The 19,535-nt window shown below is 38.5% G+C and overlaps 3 protein-coding genes across 3 annotated transcripts in view; all 3 read right to left on the bottom strand.

Moving 5' to 3' along the window:
- Nucleotides 1-305: 305 nt before the first annotated feature.
- The window catches only part of LOC132097864 (UDP-N-acetylglucosamine transporter-like), a 47,469-nt gene continuing 28,239 nt past the window's right edge, over nucleotides 306-19,535 (bottom strand). The window contains exon 9 of the transcript XR_009422783.1: nucleotides 306-490. The gene's annotated coding sequence lies outside the window, so the exon portion shown is untranslated. The remainder of the gene's footprint in view (nucleotides 491-19,535) is intronic.
- LOC132097860 (forkhead box protein D2-like) lies at nucleotides 7,383-9,967 on the bottom strand. The gene has a single exon (XM_059503829.1). The coding sequence runs from the start codon at nucleotides 9,344-9,346 to the stop codon at nucleotides 8,237-8,239; it is 1,110 nt and encodes a 369-aa protein (XP_059359812.1). The 5' UTR covers nucleotides 9,347-9,967; the 3' UTR covers nucleotides 7,383-8,236.
- On the bottom strand, nucleotides 13,149-14,953 carry LOC132097210 (forkhead box protein E4-like). The gene has a single exon (XM_059502846.1). The coding sequence runs from the start codon at nucleotides 14,772-14,774 to the stop codon at nucleotides 13,506-13,508; it is 1,269 nt and encodes a 422-aa protein (XP_059358829.1). The 5' UTR covers nucleotides 14,775-14,953; the 3' UTR covers nucleotides 13,149-13,505.

Genomic DNA, 19,535 nt, shown 5'->3' on the forward strand with positions numbered 1-19,535 from the left:
TTAATATTGAGAATTGTTCAATAAAAGTCATATTAATAAAATGTAATATTTTAATTTAAAATGAAGAAATTTGTAAATAATCTACCAATCAGATTTGTAAAAATAAATACACCTTTTTAATATATATTTAAGTATTAAAAACACTATTAAGAAAACATTTCTGGTCATTTTATAATAAATAATAATCCCTTTTTCGTTGTTCATATTATATATATATATATATATATATATATATATATATATATTTTTTTTTTTTTTTTTTTTTTTTTTTTTTATATATATACTTCTTAAAAATAAATGTTCACCATGTTTGTTGTTTTAGAAAAGTATATAAAGAACCTTTTTCACTTGTTCCAGGACATTTCATTTGTGGATTCGCTTTGGCTGGCTGGGGTGTAGAAGAGGGATGACCAACAGGAGCAGAGGGAAAGATTTCATTCCAAAATGTGCAAATAGTTTCCCCTTCTCATTTCCTCTCCTGCACACAGATCTACAAATGTGAGCATAATGACAGTAAATCCATAGCACACAACAATCCCGTTCATTTAAGAATTAGTAATGGTGCACAGAGCACAGCAGCATCTTGAAACAATGAATCACTGGACAGGACACATTTAGACAATGTCTGTCCAGAATGTTAAACACTAGGTGCAACAAATCCGGATTATCTGGCAATGGATTATCTGGTATTGTTTAGACACACACACACACACACAAACTCTCATTACCTCACACAACCATACTACATAGAGTGGGGTTGGGGAAAGGTGCTTGAGAGTGGTGGAACATTAAGTGTTTCGAGTCACCCTGTGAACTCAAAGCTATTGTGCCCGTATGCTGGCCCATATCTGGGAGGCAGGGGGCTCTGCCATGACAGGGTCCCATAAAGATAGAGAGTGAAGTGCAGAGAGGCTTCACCCTGCACTCTCTGCCCGCTGCCTCTTCACTTGAGTATGTCCTTTGGTATGTGTTGCTCCCTAGCCATTGTGAATTTGTGCTCTCAATGGCCTTATCACAGTGGTGTGGCATCTGTCCAATAGTTTTAAGGCACTAACACTTAAACTGTAAGCAACATTTGTTATTGCTGCAACTACAGCCAATACTATAAGTTTGTAGAGGTAAAAAAAATTGTTTGTTTTTTTAAATACCTCTTAGCTCTTAAAAAATAAACGTTTATTTTCAGCTAGAGAGTAAAGTTTTGTTTGAAAGTCCGAATTGAAATTTTTTCGTATTGGAATTTGTTAACAATTTTAAATGTGCACTTCTGGTGAATGTAATTAATAAATATCTTTCTCAATGAAATTCAGGTATTTTAAATACCCAAATATTATTAGTTAAGCACATCCTTGCATCCCATAGTGAACCGCCAAAAACGATGAGCTACTGCAGACCTGAAGTTCTGAATTTTGTTGTTGTTGTATTTTCTAAAGAAAGCATCATAATTTTTTATTTTATTTTATTTTTTATGTGTGGTGTTAGAAGGTGTTCCTCCAAAGCTGATACCCTCCCTAGGATCCGTTTTGGTGGCAAGGCGCGGCCGGGAGAGCGTGAGAGGGGACAACCGGAGGGACAGTAGGAGGGAGCGAAGCAAAAGCGGAGAGGGAGTTCGACGCGGAAGACATGGACTGGCTGTTTGATGGCCATTCCAGCTGAACAAACAAAACACCCCAAAACACGACGAACCTGGGAGTTGGAAATATGTTCGGGGTTTGCTACGAGGTCAGAATCCTAACCGTATCTAATTCAATTTTACAAACTGTAAGAAAACACATGGATGGAGCCTCGGTCTCCTCACAAACAACGCACATACACAGGTAAACAAAACACGGAGGATTTTATCAGTTATCTAAAAGCAGAGAGGCAACGGGGTTAATTGGTTCTGAAACGAGTCCATTTGGGTAACGGTTAAAATTTCAAAATAATGAATGTGTTGAACCCAAATATTGTGATTTGTCCGTCTCGCTTTTTGATCCACAAGTCTCCTCAAGGGGTTCCCGCCACAGTGTCAGTAGCCAGGAGAGGCTCGCGCGCGCGCGGTGGTCCGGTCAGCTCTGCTAAAGACATTAGTGCAGCGCCCGAGGAGAGCGCGGGAGGCTCATAGACAGCGCTCACTTCTCTAAATAAACATTAGTCTTAAAAAGTTTGGCCCCGCGACCTCTCTCTGATCGCATTTCACTCTGGATAGTAAACTTCATTTTTATCGCGGGACTTTCCCATTCTTTCCGAAAACAGTCTTCGGTTTACGAAGATATGAAATGCATACACTGACAAAGTTTCTCTTTCACCTGGCTCTGGAATAGACGTGTATCCCATTTCTTTTACTGTGGAAAATAGAGCCGTTAAAAGTGACACGGGAATTAAGTTTTAATTTCAAGATGAAAAGGTATGCATGCTTCTCCGTTGAGAAACGTGTTTGGATTAGCCCTGAAAACCAAAAGATCATTATTTTGTTTAGACAGACCTCAAAATTTCACACTGAGGGAAAATGTGTCTTCTAGAGTGCAAGAGGGAGACTATAGGTGAAACGTTATGCCGTTATCTGAGGCGCCTGTACATCCCCACATTTCAGCTGACATTTCACTTAAGATTTTTCTCAGTCTGTCACTGATAGGTTCTTGGGACTAGCTTAGGCTAATTGAAAAATCACAACCCTTGTTGCACCATCTGTATTTATATGTCATTTCCTAAATTGGAAAAGTGGTATAGCTTGTATAGGTCTTACTTAAAGCGAACCTTAGATAGGCTATTTGCCTGGGAAGAAAATAATTCACACTCATGAAGGTCCGGTTTGCATGCAAAGCAAAATGAAGGCAATAAGTAGGCTAAACGAGTCAAGCAAACCTGAGAATAAGGCATTCAAATAATTTAAATCAATCAGTGGTTAAAATTGAGGGGTTTTTTTTTGGAAGCCTATAGTAGTGGTATCCTGACCGGATAACGGGAGCATGCTCGCGGACAAACGACAGCTGCCCCTCTCCATCAAACTAAGAGTTTTTGGGGTCACAAGTTAAGTCCTCGGGCTTCCATAACGCTAACACTAAACCGTCACTAAACCAGGCTCCGCTTCGGTTATATCCAGGCCACATCTTGGAGGAGTGTGCGTTACTGTTTTATGGCAAACAGAGAAGACGCACGGGAGGATAAGTTGGGCATGTTGCCATGGAGACCGTCATTATACGTACCATACATCACTTTCTGTCGAGCGGTCATTTCTAGGTCATATAAAGAAGCTATTGTGCTTATCTGATGACAGAACAGATTTCAGAATTTTTCTTCAGTGATCGCTCATCGCGGTGATGCCCGTGTGTTCCTCTCTGTGCATGTGGGATGGCAGGCCAACAGCAGGTGTCCTTCAGTGAGTCCCAGTGAGTCGAAGTCGATGGGGCGAACACTTCCAAAGTTAATATTTTGTTTCCAGAGAAGAGGGGAGGCCTGTATCTCTGCTTTATTTACACATTCTAAATTAATTAAGCAGAGGATTCCTCGGTGCGCTAGAAAAACATGGAGGGGGAGATGCTGGGCTGCGAAGGGAGGGCCTAATTTATTGTGACCGTACATCTCTGCTTCATGCAGAGTGTCAGGGGACTCGGCCGACGGCATTCCTTCACAATGAGGACTAGAGCTCCCATCATGTTTATTTCACCGCTCTAAATGAAAGAGTCTGTTAGAGAAGCAGAGGAGAGAGAGAGAAAGAGAGTGCAGCAAAGTTTAAAGTCACAACAACAAAGTTATTGTGGAACCCACTGATAAATGTCTTAACGAGCAATATTATTAGCAAAGTTACAGAGCGCCAATATTTCCAAAGCCACATTGTAATAATAAAACATCTAGCTAATATTGAATTATGCAGGTTTCGTCAATATAGATTCATTATTTTACATTAACCAAAAAGGGGAAATAATAATAATGAGATCGCGTTATTGCGCATTAAAAATAAGTTTGGACCCGATATCATGTTTTTAAAAACGGGCTCACGGAGATTATTAAAACGTGTAGCCTATAACAGACTAAATGTACCACGAGCACAAGCACGAGCGCGCAGCACCGTGTAGTTCTTGCAGCAGGTGCCCCAGTTCATCTAAGGTAATATGTATCTCACTCATTTTTATATCAAGACGCTTTAAATAATTTTCTAATTATAACTACAGAACTAAAATAGATGTACAAGCAGGTCTTGTAAGTAGATCCTCACTAGACACGCAGTGGAGCGTTGTTTGTCACAAGCCAAAAACAACCACAACTATTTAAAAGGCCTAATAATAAGTTTGAAATAATGCGTTCAACTATTTTAACTAGTTTTAAATAAAATATAATAATATGCAAAATATGTATAATTTTCAAAAATAGGCCTATATAGGCTACTGCCACTTCCAAATGTATAGCCCAAACCGGCAGCCTATTTGATATTTTACACATTACATACCTATTTTTTAAAGCTGACGTTTGTTGTATGAAACGATATAGCCTATATGCAATAATCTGTTGTTTATTAGGTCAATGAGAGGTTGAGGGTTGAGAGTGTGGTGTGCAAGCAGCCTAACCATGACAAAAGAATAAGAAATCATTGTCAGCGGTTTTACGCATTATCCGAACCAAAAACATGAAAAACAGTGCCGTATGTAATATTTGTTCGTTAATTGAATTGCCCATTAATTAAATAATAAAAGGCATAAATAGTTATCATTAAAATCAACGTACAACACAATTTATAATACAGCATTTATCCTGACGAGAAAAAACATATTGTTATACTGAAAGAAGCCTGTTCGTTTTACGCGTCCAGTGAAAGCCGTTTCTAAAAGGAGAAAGTTATGAAAAGCGCCTGCTGTACAGCAAAAAAACCCTGCAAAGAAATTGAAATTATTCATGTTCACTTATGATTACAAATATTCACACAATGTTAAGCATAGATTAACTATTAAAAAAAATTACTCATCTAGAATATAGGCATTGTGTAAAATTAAATGACAGTAGATCTAAATAAAATCTAAATCAACAACAACCATTAAAAAGAGAAACTTATGCGTTTCTATCCTACATATAGGCTATACATTTATTTGAATGAAATGTCGATCGGATAGCGTTAGTAAAGGTGAACGTAAACTTAAATTTTATAATCAACAGCACAGTTAACTGGGAGGGGGGCAAAATCACTGTACACAACAGGGTGAACCCGTAATTTGAATGAACAGCCAGTGCAAAAAAGCAGAGAACATAAAACACCAGGCCAGAAGCAAATACGCAGTTGTTTTAGAGGTATCCGTTTTAAAATTACAGCGATAGAAGAGATAAGTAGAGATAGGCTACGCTTTGCTCCACGCGAAATCGTGGGTGGTCCCCTGGTGTAACTAACGCGCCACGGAAAAAAATAAATGAAAGCGAAATGAACGGGCAATTAGTGGGATTTAAGGCCGTAACCCATGATTTACACTTTCGATCCGATTAAAGGAGAGTGATGTTATTTCTCATGGAGAGACAAAACAAGACTGAAAAGTACTGAACGTCAAGAGAGAAGATAAACGTCCCTTTTACATTAAAGCCAATCTCGCATTTCGCCTCCTTTAATCAAGAGCCCATCTTTCTGAAACTTAACTAATCACCACAAATTCATTAGCTGTAAATTATGACATAGACATAAACACTACCACATGTAAGCAAACGCGGTTAGGAGGATATTTTTCTCCTTTCCATTTCATTCATAGGCCGCGAGTACAGTTTTATTCACTGTAAGTACAGATCAAAAGTAGCTACACTATTGTGTAATGCTCCTTCCTCTCTGCTGCTCTGTCACCTCCGACCAGCAATACATTTATCGTCCTTCCTCCCAGAAGCACATGACCTCTGCCCTCAAGTTCAAAATAAATGTCCCAAAATAAAGTCACCATATTTTTTTTATACATAAATAAGCTATATATATATATAGGCTATATATATATATATATATATAGAGAGAGAGAGAGAGAGAGAGAGAGAGAGAGAGAGAGCAAGAGAGAGTATAATTATTATAGGCTACATTTGGTTTAATTATTCAGTAAGCATCACAATTCTGAGTAACCAAAAGAGGGCTACTCAGAAATGCGTATTATAGGCCTATTAATTAACCTTAATACTCCATAACTGAGTAATTTACAAATTCTTAGACTCTGCAGCTCGTACTTATAATTTTACAAAAATGTAAAAAAAAAAAAAAAAAAAAAATTTAACATAAAGGTTTACCTTAATAGCTTTTTTAACAAATTTAAAATTTACAAACTATGACTGTGACAGAAAATTAAAAAAACCTTCAGGTTCACGCGCAGTTTTGGCTGGTAGTCCAGAAGTATTTGCAAAATACGGTTAAAGTTTGGTCCACTTCTTTGGTCTCATGAAACATGGCCCAATATTTAGCCTGTATTTTAGATATAAATATACGATGTTTTGAATTAACAGGCTACAGCCCCGACCGACATGTTCGCTTCAAAAGGATTTGCGGAGTTGAAGAAGAGAGAAAAATACGGTGAGTGAGTCAACCCTTCCTTTATGCCTAACAACCAGTTGTCAAAAACACCCCACGAAGCAAATTTACCCATTTGCGCACGAACCAAGTAAATAAAGGCAGCTTTTTTATACCACCTTCTGAACAGTACCGTGTGTTCGGCCAACTCTGCAATGGATTCATCAGTCTGTTTTTCGCACTACGGTGAATTCCCGCTGTTTCTTTTGTACATGTCTCAAGACAACACAGATGACATGAAAGCGGACAACCGAGAGTCTTTTAAGACGATCGCCTTTCAGAAGCAAATGTGTGTGGCTTGTCTCGCTAGGGACCACTTGCTGGGTGCCCATTCAGGCCTTGGGGACAAGGTCTTCTGTGACAACATCAACAAATGGGCAAAAAGCTGCATTATTGTGGATTAGATTCCAGATGAAAAAAATGCTACCACAAATTAGCAACGAATCCTCAAAAGAATTCGTGGGTATCCATGTAGAACCCTCACATTCAATTATAGGCTTTCAAAGCGTTGATGTTCCCATTGCTTTAGCTCTTTGTTGTTTGCCAGAAACTGGTCAATTATCATGGCTCAAAGCGCCACACAAGAGGAAACGTGCCTTGGGCCTTCAACGTATACTGGTGTGAAACTGTCACACACTATGATTTTTTTTAATATAAAATAAAATAAATACAAATCTATTTTGCATAAAGCATTAATAAATTATATGTGGCAGTATATATTAAACTAACATTTTGACAATGTAATTATATTGTTGTTATGTTTATTATTATTATTATTATTATTATTATTATGTGTGTCTCATTAGGTCTAGCAATGTATAAACTGGTGAAAAAGATTACACTAAACCAAAAACAATGTGGTTAAAATTATTGGTTTTCCTAACTGACAGTTGTTTGAACATCAAATAGCTATTATATTTTGTGAATAAACGTTTGACAACTCTGTTGTAGACTGATTGGCCTGTTTGAAGAATAAAGCAAAAAGAAGTTAACGAAAACATCTTCAAATTCACAAACATTTATTGTCTTGCCAATACAACAAAAAAATGACCTATGGACATTGTTTTGTATCTTTACATATAACAACATTCTTTTCACAGATAATTGTTTTTCAATGGAATAATGAAATATGTATTAACAAGAGTCAGACAGAAAGAGGTAATGCGATTTACACCAAGAACCACATAATCATCTATCAACAGAAATAAAATAAGAATAAATTTCACCAGAACACTTCTGTTGAGAGAACTAGGGGAAGTGGGACGTTAACCTATGTAATCTATTTACAGCCCCTATTGTCTCTGCGGCAATGTGCTTTCAAAAAAAGTAATCCTGAGTTTTAAGTCTCGGTACTGACAGTGCTTTTCACAAACTCACAAACTATACAAAACAATACAATAATTAAAACAATCTTCATTTAAGTCAACCAAAAGAGGAAATTCCATTTCAATGAGTACAAACTATTTGACTTTCTGGACAAAACGGCAAAGGTCCACTGGCCGTCCAAAGGTGACATCTTAGCTTACTATTTACATGGCCTTAATTTCCTCTCTTTAGTATGTTTCTCTCTTCAAACTCTTACATATTTACAGTTCATAAATATACTTAATTATCCTTTTATTTTTTAAATTCAGAAACATGAAACGGACAGCATTTTATCTTGCAAAAGTGTAAATCCTACCTTAGCAAATGACGAAACAACCATATTAAACTGGACTGCTGCACTTTCTATTTGCTGCCACTCTAGAAATGGCAATTGTTAAGGCTTGACGTTTTGCTCAAGAAAGTCTGTGTGCCGGCCTGAAGCATCGATTCCTGCGTTAGATTCAAGTGGTTCGTGGCAGAAGCAAGTGTGGGAGTCAGCATGGCTAAGATCTGAGCCTGTCCACCCGGTTGCGTGGTGTACGGCGAAGCTGGTGAGCTAGCCGCACCAATTATATTGTCTATTGAGAAGGAAGGCCGACTTGGGCCATTAGTGTCCGTTTTGAGAGGCGCCAGACCAGGAAGGGTCGGGCTGAGTTGAGGATAGAAAGGCTTTCTCAGTTCGGTACCTAAAAACGAAGGCAAGCTGTGTGGCGTGGAGAATATGGAGGAAGGCGTTGGGAGAGCACAAGGTGCGTTTTGGAAAGGGAACGCGCCTCCCGGGTGGTGTGGGTGATAGGGGTGATGCGCGTGGAAATTTTGCAGCTGTAGGCCGTAATTGTAACCGTACGGTCCGTAGCCGAAGCCAGGTAGAAATCCCCCTGCGTCCCTAAGGATCTCGTTGGTCTGGTGTCTTTTGAAGCGCTTCCTCCTGCGCAGAAAACTCCCATTGTCAAACATGTCGGCAGACTCTGGGTCGAGGGTCCAGTAATTGCCTTTGCCAGGGTTACCGGGTTCACGGGGTATTTTGACGAAGCAATCATTTAGTGACAAGTTGTGACGGATAGAGTTTTGCCACGCGGGGAATTTCTCCCGGTAATATGGGAACCTGTTGCTGATGAACTCGCAGATCTCACTGAGAGTCAAACGTTTCTTTGGGCTCTGCAGGATAGCCATGGTTATCAGGGCTATATAAGAATAAGGGGGTTTCACCAATGCATTTTTCCCTGGTTTATCCCCCGTTAACGTACCGGTTCTGTTGTCATCCCGTGGCCCGACCCGGTCACCCGGACAGTCCAAGCTGCTTTGGCCCGGAGAGATTGCGCCCTCTCCCGCATTCTGGGATAGATTGTCATCGGAGTCATTGTCCAATTGAAAACTGTGATGGTGGTGAATATATGTACCCTCTTTTACAATATCCCCGCCAACAACATCGATGTCCACATCGTCGGACAGAGCAGAACTGTCCGACATGTCCGTCCCCAGAGTCATTCTTGGAGAGTCTTTTTGTCTTCCTCTCTCGCGTTCCGTGTCCAGTCTCGTGTAGCACGCAACACAAGCAGTGTGTCCCTCTCAGTCACTTGTGCGTTCTGGAACCACAAAACTCCAGTCCTCCCGAAGCCAAGAATATATTTTCTTCACGTCCGGGAGCCGCATAGAAAATATACCTTAAGAAACGAGAAACACTCGAAACACTTGCATTACACAAAAATCGTCCACACCTCAGAGCGCTTTCAAGTCTAACTGGACACTCGGTAAGATCTCGATTTCCTCTTCATGGAGCGCAGCTGGTCCGTATGCGATATGAACTTTTGGATTTAATGACTAGCACTATGACTATGCATTCACTAACGAGTTTTCAGTTTTCATAACTCGAGCATTTGTTATCGTGTACAGTCGCAGCGCTGCGCGTGAATGAGCCTCCAAGTCTACCCCCGCGCGGCTTCCAAAAACTATTTATCCAGACACCATAATCACGTGATCAGCATGTCAGTAACCAGGAACTACGGGAAGTTTAGAGCCGAGAAAAGCGGCAGAGGGGTGACAACAGCAAGTACGTGTTATCAACTCGCGTTATCATGTGTATTTAACAGACATTCGCGACAAATGCAAAAATAATAGGCTAGCCCCTACTGATAAAATAAAAATCCGTTTAGGTTATTTGACTTTTTAAATCCCGCACAAATTAATTTTGATAAAGCTGAGGATTTTTCAAAGATAATAAACTGGCAACGCATAAATCAAATATCATCACACCTTACTACACTAAATTATTTATTATTTTTATGTTGCTTAAACTAAACAGTAGGCCTATAATAACAAATATATTAATAATGTTCCAAATAAATAATGATAAGATATTTTAGTAATAAGTCAATGATACAGAAAGATAGAAAAGCAAATGGCATATTTTTATTTATTTATTTATTTTTGCATCAAATCGCCAGATGGATATTTTATGCCATTGGCTATAGAAGCACAAATAAATAAATTAAATGCTACCAAATAAATAGAATAAAACTGTTTTCTTTAACAGGATTCAACGAATCGATATTTCCTAAATAAACGGACACATCAAATAATAGGTTACATGAGACTGAAAACAGAAACATTTTAGGGCCACAAAGCAACATTGATTAATTACAAAATTGCACAGCACGATTGGTGACAAATTATTTCAGTATTATTCAGGCTTTGTCAAAGTTAATCCACAGTTTAACACATAGAGGCCACAATACAGTTAACTGCAAAATATTCAGGATATTTGTAAATATCCTTGTATTTGCATTGCAGAACAGCATGAATCGATAGGCTAAGTTATTCAAGAACTCGGCAGGTGCATGGACTGTGTTAATAAAATGTATTTATTTGGCATGAAAATAGCCTTAAATTGTAATATATTCTTACAAAAAACAGGGTGAAACCAAATGTGCGTTTAGTACAAAATCTCATGCGTTCGAGCTATAAGTAGGTTACTTTTTTAGTGCTGTTATTTACCTCGTTTTTTCTCAGTCAAGAATTCCAAACACATCCGTTTATGGATATGTAAATATTCTCCTAACGTATATAAAATCACATTAAACTGCGCAACCTGTTTGAATTCGTCTTTGCTTATGAGTTGATAACAATATGCGCCACAAAACGTGCTGGGCATCGAATTCGTTTTTCTTTATGCTCATTATACATACACAAACCCAGAGACCAGTCTGTGCCTCAGATTAAAATATGTTCCACAGGATACGCCAAATTTCACGCTCAGCATGCTTTGCGACCATATTTTCTCTTATATTCCGTTTCCCATAAGAATTTCTATTCCATTAAGCTAAATATGCGTCTTTTCTGTTATTAGAAATTAAAGTGCACATAAAACATGCATTTCGGTATTTAAAAATATTTTAGTTTAATTTTACTGTAGTTTAGTCTGTAGTCTTAATACATTAAAAGTAATTAATTGCTAAACATTTCAGATAAAAAATAAAATAAAAAGTGTCGCTATAAAAGTTCGTGAAATACTTGTTGGAAACGATGGCGGGGACGGAGCAATCTGTGCACTTACAGAACAGCTGCCCATGGGAGCCCAAACTCAGAGGTCAACTTAGCACCTCATGCAATTCTTCTGTCTGATTAAATAAAATATTTGATTTATAAATTCAATAGTTCAAAACATTTTCTCAAATTTGTATCCTATAGCCTATTTATTACTTTTTTCAAAGCCTTATGAAATTTAGTCTCTATCTTAATATACAGCGCTCGAGTAGGCCCTGAATAAATTTTAAAAACACTTTTCTGTCTGCTCAACAGACAAAAAAAAAACATCGTGCACGTCCAGGTCCCTGCACAACATAAATGTCACAGTGCAAACCACAGGCGACTGTCTGAAAAAGAACCAGATAATCACCGTCGGGTTTTGGCCTAAACTGACAAATAGGCTTCCCCTTCCTTTTTTCATTCTATCCGCTTTTAAGTGGGCTCACCAGTTGATGTGTTGATGGCTGACACGGAATAAAAGGACTCTGTACAGCGCACTGTAACTGTAACATTTTTAACCAAATTACTGCCACCTAGCGGTTCTACGGTGCATACCACACAAAGGAGAAAAAAGCGCGCTTCAACTCCTTAACCAAATCAAAAAAAAAAATTGGCATTTTTTTTAATTAGACGAAAACTAGTATTGTGGCTCTTAAAACGTAGCCTATTATTCATAAATAAAATGTCGTGGTACTTAAATGAACCTTGTGCTGCAAAAAGTCGGAGGACCACAACGACATGGGCTGGGTTCCTCAAATCATGCTCTTCATTCAGTGAAGTCACTCTTTTTCTTTTTTACATCGTTTTCTCAAACCAGTAGCATATATAGGCCTATTGTATATCAATAAAGAAATGAAGTGATTCGTTAGTCTTTTAAGAGTTTATGTTAGTCTTTTAAGAGTTTATTAAACTAACACCAAAGGGGTTGTCTCTCCAGAACTTAAAATGACCTATAAGCATGTAAATTCATATTGCTTACGGGCTAAGAATAAGTATAACATTCTGAATTTAAAAAGGGGGGGAAAAATATAGATGTTCAATAAATAAAATAAGTAGTAAAGTTAAAAAATATGTGCATTTAATGGCACTGCACTTGACGTGGATCATAAGGGCGCGGTTACATTTAGCCTATTGTGCTCCTTTGAAAACTTAGGTTATAGACCTACACACAACTGAAAACGTTTAAAACAGAGTTATAGAACAGACTACAAAAAATAGAAAGACTGTGGATTATAAAATAGAGAAAGACTGTGGCGTAAAACGCCATTTTTAACAAAACATTTTATTCTCGGAAATATGATTTTTAAAACGTGTGATTACGTGCTTCATAGACAACCATGTGTTTGGACTAGCGTTCTTAGGATATTAAACCCAGTCATGGCCTAAACCTGGTGGTGCCTGACATCTAGTGGATGTTTTGTAAAATGCTCCAACTCTTGGTTTTATTGCATATAGTCCAATAACCAGTCGATGTCGCCCCCTCACCAGCACAATAAGTGGACTATTACATAATTTGTGATTGACGTTAAAATATATAGGCAAGTGCATAAATATTTTGTTAAGATGATAGGCTATTGTATAGGCGTAGCCTAAGTGTCAAAAATAATTCAGATTTCTTCTCTAGAGAAGACCCACAGACTATATCATTTGACTGAACTATTTAAGAAAATGTATTTTAAAAAAGGTTAATAATAATAGTCGATAAACAGAAACATTGTGTTGAATGTTAAATAACTACACATATTTAAACGGTACACGGACTACCATATAATGGGAAGATTCAAGTAAAAAGATGAGATGCGTAGGCTATTTGTGTTAGCCTACTGTTATTATGTGTGATTATTGAATCCAATTGTTCTGAACGACAGTTAAAACAGAGAACAAACGAAAAAATATTACACAAACACATTTATTAAAATATTTACATTGTTAAGGGGGGTTGTATGTTCTCTGATATAAAGTCAAACAAATATTTCAGACCTCATATCAATAACAGAATTGCAAATCATTTTATACAACACAAATAACTTGTTAATTCTCTCACACGGTACACAACTTTTGTTACATAGTCAAGAAGAACTCAATCTCGATGCAGTGGATCACGCTGTCATTGCAGGAGTTTTTACATGTATCGCTCCAGTCCTGAGGCAAAATTGGCTTGTCTCATATATGAATTATTGTAGGAGTTCATTGTTGGTCCGGAGAGACCTAAAAGTGGTTCGGTGTGATCTGTGCACGACCCAGAACGCACAGGGGGCAGCGAAATCCTGTTTCCCGAACAGTACACCTGTGAGCCTCCCGGTGAGAAGCTGGACTGCGTGACCCCGGACAGGTGAGTAGGCGAAGCCGACGAGGGGTATGTGTAGTTGGTTGTCATGTTTGAAGCAAGAGGTCCCGTGTTCCGGTTCAGCATGTTGCTCGTTTGATTTATCGATTGTGTCTGAAAGCAGGTTGGGTCAGAGGTGGACACGGAACAGCAGGAGGTCATGGCACCCAAGTCTCCAGCACCCAGGCCGAGAGACTGCAGGTTGAGATCTCCTCCACTCTGCATCACTGTCTGCTGGCTAATAATGTTATCGATGCTGAACATCCTGGGCTGGCCCTGTGTGACCCCGGCCGAGGCCTGATAGTGATGCAGCATCGCCGGGTGCGGGGAGCCAGCCAACTGAGTCCCGTAGCCAGACGTTACACCCGGGTACAAAGTGCTGGGGTACGCTTGTCTACCCATAGGTGTGGGCGTAAAAGCGCTCGAGTTTTGCATGTACCCAGGATATGTGCTAACATCAGTCCGCTTGAAGCGCTTCCTCCGGCGCAAGAAACTCCCGTTGTCGAACATGTCCTCAGCGGCGGGGTCAAGCGTCCAGTAGTTTCCTTTACCGGGCCTACCGGGCTCCCGCGGGATCTTCACAAAACAGTCGTTGAGGGTGAGGTTATGCCGTATGGAATTTTGCCACTTCTTGGAATTCTCGCGGTAAAAGGGAAAGCGTTCCATAATGAACTTATAGATGCCGCCTAGAGTGAGTTTTCTCTCAGGTGAATTGGCGATAGCCATTGCTATAAGCGCGATGTAACTGTAGGGAGGTTTACCTCGCTGCACTGGCCTTTTCCTCCGCCGGCTGCCAGTGGCAGGCAGATGTTCTTCTGTTTGACCCAATGAAACGCCTTCCTCTCTGTCTGTATTTGGACTGCTGCCCCGGGGCTCGGCTTTGATCAAAACGCCGTCCTTGGTTCGGGCTTGCTGGTTTAACGCTGGGGGATGAAGAGTAATCGGGGAGTCCAGGCTCACGTTGGGAGACACCACCACTGGACTGGCCGCCTCGGCTGGCGAGTGCTGGGACTCTGCCGTCATATTGCACATGCCCGTGAAGTATGAAAAACTTGCAAGATTCATAAAAGTTGTCTTTTAAACTTTTAGGATTGGCAGAATTGAAAAAAATTCTTCAATTTGCCCACTAAACAGGGCATAAAAATATTGACAACAATAAAATAAGCGTGCGCTCAGCTGTAAATTAGAGAGGTGTTTGTCTAACCAGGTGAGTGAGTCGGGGGGAGTTTTATAGAGCGGGCGGAGTGACGACACGGGCCGCCTCGTGACGATCGATTGGGTGACAGTTCTTCCCTCACTAACAAAGAATGCGAGGTCAGATAATCAACCTTAAATGCATTTTGAACAGATGGATTTGTATATTAAAGACATATCTGATTAACCTGACTAAACACCTAAATTCAAGATTAAATCACACAAAAAATATAGATATATTTATATATATATAAAGTTAAACACGGGGAAAAGTTTTAAATATCTAACCTAGCTTTTTCATATTTCAGTATGAGCTCTCATTAAGAGTTCATGCTTCTGTCCTTCAATTAAAAACAAAAAGGAAGCAAAAGGCTATACTTGTGACCTTATATGGAAAATAAATTGTGAGATATCAGATAAGGCAAAGTAGCTTACATAATAGCTTCCACTCATTTGGGGGTCAGTCAGTGCAACACTGAGCAACAGGATTAGGAAGGAAAGGTTGGAGAGGTGGAGGTTAAATGCCTACTAAATATTGTAAGCTGAACAGTTTCAAAAAGTATGGCTTTCTTCACATCACAAAGATCTGGAACATTATGAATGTGAATACTCAGTTTGTTCACTATAAAAAACACCATTAAGATATATATATATTTTTGTTTTTAATCTCTGCATACATCCCTTTAAACTGTAACAATTTCTGCCAATATACTATTATCAATTAAATGTAAATTGTCACAAAGTGCAATAAACTTTTCTGTGTAGATTTTCACTTTTGCATCACTTTGATTTGAGGCTAATGTTTTACAGTGCAAAAAAAAAAACAAAAAAAGTCACAGACCGCTCACTGCAAGTTCTATCTTTGATCTCTCTCTCTCTCATAGTTTGCCCAGGGTTCACTGTGTATCCAGGACAGAAACAACACACAGAAAGGCTGTAACAGACTTCCCAAACTACCTCTCAATCCACCAATTGAAAAATAAAAACAGGCCTTTAAAAACAGCAATTGAGCTGTGAAAGCTTTACAGAATGTTAAAAAAATACTGCTGGTTTAATTTGTATTCTCCAGATTAAGACTATAGAGGGACAGGTGTTAAAACAGCATCATTGCACCCAACATCAACTTCTCGCCCCGGATTTTACTGATTGAATTACAGCAAGACAATAATAGCATGCACATAGAATTCTCATCAGCTTTAAAAGAATAGTTAAACCTATCAGGGCATTACTAGGGCTTTGCTTTTCAACACAAGGGATCTATAATAAGGTCAGGAGGTAAAATGTCTCTCATGCCTAAAACTCAAAGTAAGTAAGTTTTCTAAACAAACAATCCATTAACAATTTAAAACAGGTAAGTGCATACATATTTGGGTAGGAGCAAGCAAATAAAATAAAAATTTGATATGAACGAGAGGGAGAAACTGGACAGACAGTATTCAGCTCTGACTGAGAAGAAAGAAATGGCAGTATGAATAAGACCAGAGTCATAAGCAATAACAGCATTCACTCCTGCCCAAAGCACAAAGCATGTGGCGGCCCCAGCCCAAGCCCCTCCCTGCGCCCAGACAGCCGAACAGAGCGGCTGGCTAACAGCTTCAGACAGGCGTGGGATCAGGGCTGTATCCAAGCAGGATCTGCCCCTAGTGCTGCCAGGTCAGGCAGACAAACAAGGGCTACAGCCAGGAAACAACCCCTCCTCCCCCGCACCCTCATCCAGCAGCCCCAGGGCCTACCATCTCACGGTAATCCCCGTAATTTTACTCTCTTATCACACACACACCAGAGATACACAAATCAGCCAACTCTTGAAAAAGTGCTGTAATAAATTCTTAATGGTTTGTAATGCTTATGTGTCTGCATGAACATATGCACACTGTGGTATGCATTATATCATGACCAGTCTCCAACATGTGATTATACAGTAAAGATACAAGATATAAATGCCTTCCTAGGGGCATTGTTTGAGGTTGCACTGAATTAAATGGACGGTTAAGATTTAACGTCCCAGGACCTATTAAAGTAGAATACATGACTGTTTCCCATGGATTTTATGCAACCTTTTATGAAAAAATTTCCCTGTGTTATTTGGACACCTAAAGCATAGTTCACCCAAAAAGAACTATTCTTTCATTATCTACTCACCCACATGTCCTTCCGAACTGTGTTTTTTTTTTTTTTTTTGTAGACAAAAAAATGAAATGAAAGACAATGAAGTTCATTCAAGTCCAGTGGGGGCAAACAGAAGAAAAAAGTCATAGGTGTGTAAATTATAACAGAATTTTATAACATTTTTATTAAATATCTTTTGGAAACAAATCAGGATCATTACTCAGACACAACTTTTGTGAAATGTTTTGCTTTAAAATGTGCTCATGCTATCATTCTTTAAAGTATATTTCACTTGGGTTGATATTTTGTTATTTAATGGCATTCATATACATTTCATTTTTATTAATTTATTTTTGTATAGAAAAAATGCATAAAAGGAAATGCATGCATTCGGGTCCGATGGGAGCAAAAACAGAAGAAAAAATCATGCAGGAATGGAATCACATGATGTAAGTGATAACAGAATTTAAAATTTTAGGTGAATTTTCTTTTAAAATTGCATTGCATTAAAATATTAAAACAAACTGCATTTGCATACAAGTTCTTTTCTCAGAGCTAACTTTTGTGAAATGCTTGAAAAATGTTCTTTTGCTATCATTTTTAAAACATTTCCCTTGGGTTGATATTTTGTCATTTAATGCAAGGACACTCATACGTTTCTAAGTGTTCCACACATTATGAAGCCACATATGTCTATGAATATATGTCCCACAACTCACCTAATTCTAACCCCAAATCTATGCAATTGTTTTTCATGTTGGAAGAGATGTTTGAAATTTAGGTTAGTGTCCACCTATGCTATATCTGTCAGAAAAGAGAGAGAGATGTGAAGGAAGAGAGAGAACTGCTGAGTAAACACTTGGAACTCATTCATTTGCACACTGGCTCCAGGCAGGGCTGGGGTTTGAGAGGGGGTGCATGAGAAAAAGAGAGAAAGAATGAAAGAACGAGAGGGAATGAGAGAGGGAAAAGAGAGAGGGAGACAGAGCTGCCCCTTTTCTTACTCAAGCTCATCAAGTACGGGCCAGGGCTCCTGAAAACGACAGGATTAGTGGAGGGCTGGGGCTCGGTCAGGTCGGCTCAGCCCACATCACTCCTGTACTGCACGCTACGTTGCTTCGCTAAAGCGCTCCGACATGGTTCTCACAGAAACACACATACACAAAGACACAAAGACACAATGCAATGCATATACGCACTTACCAGCACGCTCACACAAGCATGCGCCACACATAGGTCACTGACATTCTCGGCAAAGAGCAGCGTTAATTTACTTTAACTCTTGACACATCTATATCCACAACAACACATTCACACGACTTAATTTTAGTAGTGAAAGTGATTTAGTGATTTAGTCTTCTGGCAAAACTGCTGATATCAGTAGGATGACTTCAAATGTCCTCACAAATCAGTTTTCATTTATTTTTAAACATCACATATATTAGTCAAAAATGTATACAAACTTTTAACAAACATGTTTGGTTACAAACATTCCCCTAAATATCTTATTTTAAGATCAAAAAAGAAAGATACCATAGAGGTCTGGAATAATGTTAGACTGATATTGGTTTTTTGAAAGCTGATGCAGATATCTTGGAAAGCAGGGTAGCCGATAGCCGATATAAAGCACTACATATATACATACATATACATATATATATATAATTTTAATTAATATTCAAGAAATTTGAAATCCTTTGACAATGGATAAAAAAAGTGTAAAATAAACACTTTAGATGAGAAAGTATTTTTCACAAATAAATAAATATTTAATAGAAATATAATTAAAAAGGAAGTAAACTGTAATCAACAGGGCACTCAGTATTCTGGGAAGTTTGTGTGCATTGAGAATCATATTTTTCAAATAAAGCCAGGGTAAAACTAATTTTACATACAGCACACAGTAAAAAAAAAAAAAAAAAAAGACATTATTATGACAGTGGGTAAATGCATAAAGCACAGCATAATTTGAAATCATGAGTTTAAAGAAAGACCGACTGACCGTCACGCAGAGAACACGCGATCATGCTGGATAAAAATTTACACTTCACAAGACCTCACAGCTTGATTCAACTAAGTTTGCAAGGTTTGTGATATTAAATGTTCATTAGCCATTCAAAGATTTGTTTAAATTAAACTTTGCCGACATATTGGTCAACCACTAGTCTGCAACAACTTAAGGGTGAATAAACAATGTGAGAATTTTCATTTTTGAGTGAATTATCTCTTTAAGGAACACCTTTTCAACAAACTCTTAATGGCAGTGCTTGGTGATTTTGTGCCTCTGGGTCTGCAGCCATGCACGAAGATGAGAACTCACTCTCACTAACACAAACATGGTCATATACTGATCAAAAATCAGTTTCCCTCTCTTTTTACTTCTAAAGTATCATATCTGCCAGTGTCGCAAGATATTTTTACTGGTTAACTATCAGGGATATTTCACAAAAAAGTCATTTGATCGACCTCATGTTGTTTTAAAGCTGTATGGCTTTCTTTGATATTTTGAAGAACTTTGTGGTC

Source organism: Carassius carassius, chromosome 21 (genome assembly GCF_963082965.1).
Source record: "Carassius carassius chromosome 21, fCarCar2.1, whole genome shotgun sequence".
Taxonomy (NCBI): Eukaryota; Metazoa; Chordata; class Actinopteri; order Cypriniformes; family Cyprinidae; genus Carassius; species Carassius carassius.

Coding starts and splice junctions, on each gene's coding strand:
- LOC132097210 (XM_059502846.1), bottom strand. CDS start 14,774: ATGAATCTTGCAAGTTTTTCATACTTCACGGGCATGTGCAATATGACG.
- LOC132097860 (XM_059503829.1), bottom strand. CDS start 9,346: ATGACTCTGGGGACGGACATGTCGGACAGTTCTGCTCTGTCCGACGAT.